Source organism: Theobroma cacao, chromosome 1, assembly GCF_053813885.1.
Source record: "Theobroma cacao isolate CCN51 chromosome 1, ASM5381388v1, whole genome shotgun sequence".
NCBI classification, from domain to species: domain Eukaryota; kingdom Viridiplantae; phylum Streptophyta; class Magnoliopsida; order Malvales; family Malvaceae; genus Theobroma; species Theobroma cacao.
This window is the reverse complement of record NC_142639.1, coordinates 13209389-13220821: the sequence shown is the minus strand read 5'-3', so window position 1 is coordinate 13220821 and position 11433 is coordinate 13209389. Positions and strand designations below refer to the sequence as shown.

At 32.9% G+C, this 11433-nt stretch overlaps 1 protein-coding gene across 1 annotated transcript; it reads right to left on the bottom strand.

Moving 5' to 3' along the window:
* Positions 1 to 4827: 4827 nt before the first annotated feature.
* Positions 4828 to 11030, bottom strand: LOC18612449 (CCCH-type zinc fingerfamily protein with RNA-binding domain-containing protein). Its single transcript, XM_088808852.1, is given in 9 exon segments — positions 4828 to 5349; positions 5681 to 5726; positions 5729 to 5797; positions 5935 to 6108; positions 6230 to 6306; positions 7972 to 8151; positions 8273 to 8440; positions 8530 to 9491; positions 10691 to 11030. Coding segments are annotated over 8 exon segments (1728 nt in total). The 5' UTR covers positions 9477 to 9491; positions 10691 to 11030; the 3' UTR covers positions 4828 to 5282.
* Positions 11031 to 11433: the final 403 nt, after the last annotated feature.

Here is an 11433-nt window from a genome sequence, read left to right as displayed (position 1 = left end):
TAATTATTACCAATATGTTAAGAACCTAATGAATCACACATATTAAAGAATGTTAATTGAGAATGTAAAAGGGAGTTAATTAAGTTGGACTTAATTGAAACAAGTTAAGAGATTTTTTTTGTTAAGTAAAGAAGTTAAGAACTTCAAAGACTTAATTGAATGGTTCAAAGTAATTTAAAAGCAATTTTGTGAATTAGCATAAAAGTTGTGCAAATCCTACTAAGATTAGGATTAACATAATTTACCTATAAATATGAGACTTAAGTTACACTTGAATGACACTACAACTACTAAAAACATTCCACAAAGAACCAAAACCTTGGGAGATTGGGGCGGAGAAATTGGCAAGGAAGTGAAAGCCCTGTAAGTCAACTTCTTCACAAACTTTATGAGTTGACTTTGAGTTGACTTCTTCCAAGCTTGTGAGGTCGTCGATTAATCTTCATTGAGTGGTGACAATTGGTTTTCCTCTTCTTGAACAAGGTTTTGACAATAGTTGTCTCAAACCTTGAAGATTGACAAAGAAGGAAAAACCCTACAAGTCGACCTAACTTGGAGAACATAGGCCTTTGCTGCCTATTGAACCTTGTGAGCCTTTCCCCTAGCTAGCACTAGGCTCTTCAAGCCCCAATCTCCTTTGTAGTTATTTGCAATTGTGTTTGTGTGAATTCCCGTTAGAGGCTATACACTTAAAATAGCTTGTGGTTTGCTACAACCCAAGCTTGACGTAAAGGATTGATTGGCACTCAAAGACTTTGTAATTACGACTTTAAGGGCCTAAAGTATAATGATCTTACTCTTCTAGTTAGGGTTTATCTATATTAAATAACCAAAGCATGATTCTACCTAACTTGTGATTTGATTACAGGCCTTTTCACCAACAATTCCAACTAGGTGGAACTCCACATATCTCATGTTTCAAAGTACCCTTTACTTTCGTCTGGTTTTTTCTCACTCAGAAATTAGTGATTCAAACTATAAGCATTATCCAGCTAAAGATGAGTGGAAAAGAGTCGAGAAACGTGAAAAATTCGTGGTTGTTTTTTATAATATTACGTTTGTGTTCTCTGGAACAAAATACCCAACAAACAACTTATACTTCTTTTCAATATTCATGGTACATTTAACTTTTGAGGAGCACATGAGTGAGCCAAATGTGATATATTGGATCCTCGCCACAAGATTCAGTTTATGGATATGAATTACAAGAAGCTTATGGGTGTGATTTAAAAATGTTAGAGATAAAATATATTCTCGTCTGAATGAATATGTTGCCAAGACGTCTCCTACTCCATCCTGCTTTAGAGATACTTCTAATGAGCAAACTTCGGATAAAAATCATTCAGCATGGGGACAAGAGATGCCTAAAAGGTTAATCCTATATCTTGGAAGTCTTAATTTGTTATTCAATGTTAACATCATTTATGTTGTTTTCTAATAAAAAAATTCAATACGTTTTTTTCAATTTCTATTTTTTAAAATTATTTTAATATATTCTTAGTTAGGAGTTTGATACTAATGAAAGTATTGAGTTTGGGCTGCCACACAAAAATCTCAACTAAAATTGTATTGGGATGAACAACGGGTAAAAAGAAACGGATATTTTACAATTTGAAAGCCACTCATATCTTGAGCTTGCTCTTATGGATCAGATGTCTTGCACATTCCTGTATCCGAAGTGACATCTAAATCTGCTTTGAGTGTTGCCGGTGAAGTTCTTAGTCAATATCATAGCTCCCTAGCTCGAACCAAATATCATGGAGGGAATTGGTTGTTGTAAGGAGTGGAATTTGGGACAACTATCGAATTTGCGACAAGTCTTTCGCTTCGTGCTTGTGCTAGCTTTGAACATTGTAACTTCTTTTTGTCCTTAGTAAACTTTTTTTATTTTTTTCAGAAAAGCTATAGAATTTGTAGACACGGATTGAAACGAGATTACAAAGGTTATTATGAACTAGGATATTGGCTAGCAAGAAAGAAGTTATATTAGCTCAACGCTCTAACACTTTCCAAGTTGATTAATCATAAATAAGAGGTTAATTAGTAATGCCATAACTAGTTTTATTAAAATATTATTTCTATTTTATAAATAGGTTGAGACACAAAGAGCGATTAGTGGCAATGACAAAGGAGCTTTAAATCTTTGCTTCTGGGATTTCATTATGCTGATACTTTATTTGGATTTTATTATAATTCTCTTATATTAATGTTGATTCTGATTTTTATCAATTATTATGCTTATGTTGATGGACTTGTTTGGAGATTTCTAACATGCTTCATGGATATTATCATTTTGTTATAATTATTTTATGATTATAAGTTTTAAATTTTAATAATTATTATAAGATTTATTAACAAAAAAATATTTTAACCTAATAGGTTATTTTATTAAAAACAATTTTAAACAAGTTAATCTTGTTAGTCGTGTTTATGTAAATTATCAATTGTGTCATATCATATAAAATTTAATCCAACATATTTAATAAACTTGTTATTCTTGTCGTGTCATGTACGACATTTTTAATAATATATTTGTATACGTGTTTAGATTTTTAACATATTAACTAAACGTATCATATTCATGTTTACTCATATAATAATTAATGTTTATTTCACATGATACAATTAAGATATAGAAACACAAATTGTCAAATTTAAAACCAAATTAACTATGTAAAAGCTTATAGTAACTATTCATAATTGTAGTTTTGGCCGAGAAAAAAAAGGTAGTAGTAGCAATTAAATTGTTGTGCTTGAAAACCTTAAAGAGAATGTAGGAATGTCCTGCCCTTTATATCAAATCTGTTAAGAAAAGAAAAAAAAAATAGATGCAAGTAAAATACTACCGTATAACAACAAAATTACAAGTATTTGTTGACATGTTAATACATAACAAAAATACATATACATTAAGCAATTTATCTTACAGTTTCTATTTAAAACCTTGATCAATATTATTTTGTAGAGATCAAATCACTGTACAATTTTTTCACACTATTAGCATATTATGTTATTATATTCAATGATTTAAGTTTGAAGTTAAAAATATTTAGATAAGTAAAATTAAAAAATATATATTTATTAAAAAATGAAAAACTATTATTTAAAATAAAAAACAAAATGGAGGCTTTAAAACCATCAATCTTAAAGCTTTCTAATCTTTTACATGGTGAACTTTAAATTATCAAAAATAAAAGTTTAAAAGTTTAATTATCTTAATAAAGTTTGTGATAATATAGGGATAAAAAACCTATTAACTGTAAAAGTTTAACTTAAAAATCATCTATCATGAGTGTATCAAATTAAAAAGTTGTAATTGTTTTGATATGTTAGACACAATTCGTTTTTGCTAACATATTATCAATAGATGAGTGTCATAAAAATAATGAATGTGAAGAAAAATAAATTTAGGTTTAGCGGTTACCTAATTTATTAATAAAAAATTTCAAAATTTTTTAGCAATTCATATATATATATATATAATTTTCAAAATATTTGGGGGACTAATTTTCATAGGGATCCGCCATCGAGTAAGGTATAATTAAAGGTGTCCAATGGTTGGACTTGTCTATTTTAAAGTCAAGTCCGAGCTTGTCTTGATCCATCCATTTTACGTATTATTTTTATTATTTTAATATTATATATATATTAAAATTAAATAAAAATAAAAAAAAATTATTGATAATAAAATAATCTATTCACATTGAGCTCGAGACTAAAAATTTACATTCAAACTTAATCCAAACCTGAATAGATAACTTGATTTAATGTCAGGTAATTATGATTTTATATCTTTTCTTTTTTAAAGAAAAATAAAAACTTTCCAAATCACACATTTGTCACGTATTTGCAAGAATAATCGGAAGACGATAAAGAGGTTTGCAGAATGCAAGGTCAACATTTATTTTGTACAGGCAACAAAACTTTGCCATCCTTTTAGCAAAGTAAACCGAGAAATTGACTAGTTGTTTTGAAGGACAAATTCTACATGTGGTTTCAACTTCTTCAAATAACACTTTGTATTTTAATTTTTTTTCTCAATTATCATCATGTGCTTGAGTTCAATTCTCATAGAAAATTTGAGAGAGAGGAGAAATTGACCAGTTATGGGTCCTATGAAAGTGATAAAACATGTGAAAGGTAACATGAGTATAAATTTATGCAATGTCATAGAGTTAATGAAAATTTAAATAATAAAAATAAGGACAAGACTTGTACTCCTCTTTTCAAAATTAATGGGCAAAATAGTGAATTATAATAAAAACTTAAAAAGATAAGTGTAATTGACCCAATAAACAATTCTTCTTTCCAGAAGAAGAATGGAAATTTAAAGACAAAAACACAATCTCTGATTTTAAGTAGAGGGCAAATGGGAGCAAGGGGAGGGGTGTTCCATCATGAAAATGAAGGGTCATGGGGGCAGATGGGGTCCACAAATCTTGAATAAAATCAAAATCAGGTCCACTTACCTTATCTCATCCCCTCAAACCCACTTTCAGAACATGCAATTCTAACCTCACTTGCCATAAAGTCAATAGTCTGATTGGTTCCCCCCAGGATGAACTTGATTTCCATCTCATCAACAAAATTGACTCACATGAAAACGGCCTTCTCATTCAAGTGGCCAAACATTTTCAATCATCATTACCAACCTTTCGATTCCCTAATTTGAGGGGTTTTTCTTTTTTCTTTATACAAATAAGTAGTAGCACAGGGTGGAGCCCTATTCCCCCCCCAAAGTTTTTCTTTTTATCTTTCTAATACATTAAACATGACACCATTCAGATAATACACAGTGCAATTGTTATCAAAAACTAAGGGTGCATCTTTGTATAAATTAGATTTATTTATAATTTGTCACTCAGTGTAGCAGAGATTTCTACAACTTGTCTTTCTTGTCAACCCTGCATATGTTTCCTACTAACCTTCTTTTCTTCTTTCAACTAAGAGAAGAATATAATTACACTCCCTTCTAAACACCCAAAGCTCTCTGGCTGACTTTCTGTGATTACATTAATTAAGTTAAAAAAAAAAAACAAAAAACAAAGGGACTTTGAACCTGTTACATATTAGCTTTCTATACTCATTTTTCTTTGGAATCTTCTCCACTGAAGTAAAATGGAGACTTTCTAGTGTTTCTCTCCTTCAGTTGGTATGAACCATGCTGATGCTGTCGAACCGATGATGTTGAGGTGAAACTTTAACAAAAAAAAAAAAAAAAAAAAGAAATTGCTTTTGTTGAAATTCAGTCCTCTACCTCTACGATTCCTGTGTCTGAGTCTCTATATAACTGTTGAAATGCCACTCCCTATCGGAGATGCAGCAAAGGGGCTCTCTGGAACATGAGTCCTTGGCTGCTGCAAAGGGTACAAGAAAACCAAAATAAATCAACATTAATGACGCATTTAATGCAGTCATGAACAAAGTCTAGAGCTGCTAGACCCTTTTGAACGCGACAAACATGGCACAATACATAAATAGCAGTATTTTCTGCCCTTCAACAGCAACACAAAGCAAAGCACATGATGATCCATTAACTTCTCCCAAAAAAAAACCTGAAATATAACCTAAAAGGTCGCAAAGCTTTATCATGCTTCATTAATTTATTGATAGCAATTTATAATAATGACTGGAAAAGCAAAACTATCTACATGTGCTGCTTTTGAAAAGAAAATCATACCCATCCTGGTCACTATAATTGGTACTTATGTGACTGACTTTTTCCCACTGGCGGAACCAGTATTCAGAACATCCAACAAATAATTGTAACGCTCCGCAGAAGGGAAATCTACTTGCTCTGCACAGGGTACACCCATAATTGTCATAGTTAGAAAGAAGGGGTATAAGGAAACTGGAAGGAAGAATGAAAGAAATATACAAAGCTAAAATGAATAAACTGACAATTGGTTAATTCACTAAAAAAAATTACTATACCATCTGTGTGCTTCAGCTCATCCATTGAGTAGCCAAAATAGGAGTGATTAGTCAAATGTTGCTTGGGTGCCAATTGCAACTCAGAGAAACGCCTTTTCTCAAACTCCAGCACTTGCTCATTATCCTCTATGATCTGCTTCCTAAGTAATCTTGAATTGTCACAAACTCTTGGCACTATTAAAAGACAGTCAATTCAATGCAGCATCAGAAATAAGCAACCAAAACTGGAAATAACAGATAAAACAACCATCAAATTAAAAAAAAAATCTTTTAACAAATTAAACAAGATACTAACTTGATTGAAGCTCAGTATCTCCATCTATTAAATGTGGACTGTAATACATAGGCTGCTGTACTTTCTCAGTAAACTTCCTGCAAAAAGTAGGGATTGAAAATCTGTAGGCATCAATGTGGCTTTAAAAACTAAACACAGGAAACAGAAATTAGTGCAGCATAGCATGGTGAACTTAAGAAATAAAATTGTTGCATTATAAGGCAAAAATATCAATAAGATACTTATCCTATAAGATAATAGCATAGCAACAAATAACATAAAATTTATAACTCTAAAAACTTTCAACTCAGAAGCATTTTAAAAGAAGGCTTATCAGACATTAGATTCCATAAAGAGAAGAAATAAAGCAAACAATTTCGCCATACCAGTTTAGCTATGTAGAATACAAAACAAAACAAAAGTGCATGCTTTAGTGATTACAAAAGCCAGGTGGAAGAATAAAGTTAGTGTGAACCAAAGAACACAAACCAGATGGAAGCAGCCTATTAATGCTTTTGGCAATAAAATGATACAAGAGGTTCATTCTGCACTTATGAAAGAGAGTCAAAGTCAGATTCTTAGCACCGCAAAGCACTCCTGCTTTACCAAAACAAACTCCTCTGATTACTTTTGCCTTAAGTTCCAAGGTTTCAGTAATCTCTTTGATCTTGGCAAACATGATTGGTGCTGAATTTTGAAAACAACCGAGTCCTTATTCACATTCTGGCTGTGTATGATATAGATGTCGCAAGAAACAAAAAGGAAAAATATGTATAAATTCTAAAACAGTGATTAGCAAAATCAATTGGAATCCATACAATGTGAACAGAAGGCAATCACACCAGTTGCAGCACTCATCAGAAAAAAAAAAATGTTTTGGTTTGCATAAAAAAGATGGCAGCCAGGTCAAAAAGAACAGGAAGAGTCAAGCACACATTATAAGTCTGGACTTTGTGACAATTGCCAATTTTTAATTTGCACGCCAAGTTTTTAATTTAAATAAGATCCACCATAAACATATGTCCTTGCTAATTTGCACCCTCAACTAGCATATTTTACTGGGCCATCCCAATAATTGGCCAAATATGCAGATGCAGGATGCAAATGCTAGCAAAAGGTTAAAGTTTAGGGCAGACTTTCATCGAATTTGAAATTTCAAGTGCAGATTGACAATCAACTCATTGTGGCAGTGATGTATATTCACCCTGAATATGAAACATTATAAAGACAGATGAGGCTTGAGTACACCGCATCTTTAGTCAAATCTAATAACTAATGTCACTGACCCACCAAATGCTCTATGTCTAAAATCATCACATCCACAAAATTCTAGAACAGATGTTCCATTTGTTATTTTGGTGGACCCAAATCAAGAACAAGCATATTACGGGAAACTAGAATTCCTCACACCCACTACTTGGGAGAAAAGAGGGAGGGAAAAAAAGATAAGAAAGCATTTTTTTTTTTTTAAATTAAGTGAGAACTAGATTTTTAAGTAAAAAGGCAGTAGTTTTTTATCTTGAATACATGTGAGATGAGCCCCAATTTTAGCATGTAGGAAGGCAAATTACTACTACAACATTATTATATTATTATTATTTTATTATTTTTGTGGCTTTTAAATAAATTCAATAAATGAGTTGGAGTCACTTGACTCCTGATACCAACAATTTACATTACATGTTAGTATAGAAGTATAGATTAAACAAGATGAAGCACTAGACAAAATGACAATTTAACTGCAATGGAACTGGAAATTTTACCTGTCAACAACCCTCGATTTTTCCCTATAAGGTTTCACCAGAACACGTGCCCCACATACAAAATGAGGATTTCCTTTAGCCAAAATTTGCTTGACTGTCTCTGCATAAACAAAAGTGACAAACCCAAACATCCTCTTCTGTTGGCATGGAATCCTGACATCTTGAACAGGTCCGAATTTGCTACAAAATAATTTTTTGAAATATATATATATATATATGAAATTTAGAATGAAAATACCAAATCGAGAACAAGAACAACAAAATTGAGGAACTTGCAATTATCTCATCATGATTTCCTTACTTGAAGTAGTTGGAAACGTCTTCTTCCGTAAAGGTACTCTCAGCTGGAAAGGTAAGATATATCTGCCTAGAACCAGCGACTATTCCACCAGGATCACTCCTCTCACCAGCATACTCCAGGTACTTTGGAGCATCTTCAGCCAATATCACGGAGTGCTGCCCATGAGGCCTGTAAATGAAAATGACAGTTTAATACAGATTTTTTGTTAATTGTGTGAATGCAAGATCCAAAATAAACATAACATTCACATATCGCACCTGTCAATGAGTCGAATACTGTTCTTCAATCGAGCAAGAAGTTTTGTTAGACTATAACCAGCCTTACCGTGCCTTTGGCTCTCTGTAAGGTAACCCTCAGCCTGAAGTGTCCTCCCATACATCTCATAGTACAACATTGGCAAAGAGGCAATGGAGACAGGCAATCCTCTCCTCGCTTTTAGAAGCTCAGTGAGCTCCAATTCTAGCTTTTCAAGAGTCCCAGGAGATATTACATGATCATCATTGCCAACATCATTCGAATTCCGGCTGAAAAGCTGAGATAAGCTCTCTGGCATAGGATGGCCATGGAAATACCTACAATTGTTTCCATGCTTACAGAACCCCTTGTTGAAGTAATGGCAAATCTTAACAGGAAATTCAGGCAAGCTTGGAGACCTCCGGCTGGTTCTTACACCCAATGCAGGTTCTGAGTAATAGTAATTACTCAAAAACTCAGAACTAACAGAATTGGCAGATTCTAACTGATCTCCCATATTCAAGAAATGCATTTGGTTTTGGAGGCCATAATCTTCAGCAACAGCATCCGAGTACCCTGGTGGGACAAATTCCAAATTGTTGACATGTTGCTCAGCAGTCACTTGGGGATCCCAAAAAGGACTCGAAGCTCTTATAGTTGCAGGAGTTGAAACTGTGCATGATGAAGCAGGGGAATACGGTGTGAACTGCACAGGGAGATCAGTGACAGGGGATGGAATCACCTGGGAGGGTGAGATTGGCACAGAAACGGCTGATTTGTTTAAACTGAGTTCAGATTTAGCTTTGTTGATCAAAGAGAGGAGCAAAGTATCAGAGCAAAATGCCAAACGGATCATGTCCCGGTCCCCTTGGTCTTGTAAGAGAAAATAGCCAATAATTTTAGAGACGTTTTCAGGCTCTAGCTGTTGGATTCTATTGTACACAACTTTGGTCGATTCTGTAAAATCCATCTCAGCTTCTCAACCCTGCAACAGCAAGTAAATGCATGAATAAAGCATATACGGAACACAGTCAACACTTCAAAAATATACTTGTCACTAACACAGAGAGTCGGAGAGAGAGGTATAAAAGGACCTATGATGAAATAATTGCAAATCTAAGAAGGCTATTAGCCTGGAAAATGATAGCAATACATCTTATTCTAGGCAGGGAAAAGCCACCAACGTTATCTGTACGGAACTATCATTTCCCTTATCTTCCAGGACCATAAATAGCATTGACATTAATACTTGTAGATGACCACAAAGTTCAAACAATATGGCTAAGAAAGGGATCATCCACGTAAACACATACCAGAAAAGTAAAAGATGACAGCAAAATGAAAGCCTAATATAAGCTAGAGAAAAGCTGGAAATTTTGCCAGTTACAGAATAGCTAATTAGCTACATCAACCTCTGTATTTAGCATAAGAAGTGACATAAATTGACTCTGAGCCAACTATGCCTTAAACATTAACCATAAAACCAAAAGAAAAAATGTGTCTAATTTTCGTCTATAAAAATCAACCACAACATATTTGAAAGTTTCCATAATAGAAACAAAAAAAAATCAAAAATTAAACTTGGAAATAGTTCTAATGATTGGATTTGAAGAAAATATGAAACCTCAGAAAAAGAAAAGTACAAAGAGAAATAACCTTTCTATTTATCTTCTCCTTTTCCATTAAAAAGAAACTCATTTTACTCCTCGATGGAAACAAATGGCGAACAAAACATAACTACAAAATTCAGCAAATTGAACACTTTTGGTTATTAATTTACAAAGTTTTTCAAGCAAGACCATATTCAAAGTTCACAAGCATTAACCACTAAAAAGAAACAGGCCAAAAAAGTTGAGAGTTTCCGCTAGTTTTTCTCTGTAAACCTAACAATGAACCACTGACAATGTATTTAAGAGCACAGAAATGGACGTTAAACACAGTTGAAAGAGCAAAACATAAACCAGAACTTCATAAAAACTGAGTATCTAGTAATTCAAGAACACCAAAAGAAAAGAAGAAAGGAAGCCTATGCCACATTTCTTTGAAAACCCATGTCCAAAAACACAAACTTTACCAGAATTAACCATTACAGAGAAACCCAAAAGAAAAAGAATACATTCAGAAAAGCTGACTTTGAAAGCTTCTTTTTTTTTTTCCTTTGGAGCAAAGATCTAACATACCCACCAAATATAACAGGCTTCTGAAGATGAAGAAAACAGAAAATTATCAAACAAATTCTTCCAAGGCCTCAAATTCTTCCAAGGCCATATTATTTTCTCCCTCCCTCTCTCTTCTCCTCTTTCTCTCTCTTGCTTCCTCTGGAGTTTACTTTCTTTCTTTCTTTTTTGCTACTATAATTTTATCTTGTTTTTGATCTTCTATTATAATTGTTAATTCTCCCCTAGAAAAGACACCATTCTTAAAAAAATGCAAAATGACAGAAAGGATAGCCTTTAAAGGGCGCCTTGTCTTTGGTTCAAATCAACACACACTTAAATATATACTCATTTTCCCACATCTCTCCCCCCCTCTCTCTCTCAAAGAAAATCACATGTAAATAAAAATGGATGCATGTATACTATATACTATATACTTATACGAGTAGTAGCAAAGAGGAAGTACTTCTAATTGACTTTATTTTTTTTAATTATAAAAAATTCACTTCTTTTCTAATTGTTGTTGTTATTGTTGCTGTCGCTTTTATCTTTTTCCTTTTTTTCAGAAAAAAAAAAAGATTTTCAAATGTTTTCTTGTTGCCACATTTTTTTATTTATAAAACGAAATTTATTTTATTTGTATATTATAAAATTCCAGGTTGTACTTGTCGTTACAGAAAATTGCGGGAATTTTATTGAAAATGCTCCTGGATTTCCGAAACAGTTGTCTTCGAAATGACTTTATTACCCTCTACTATTTTCGGAAATGTC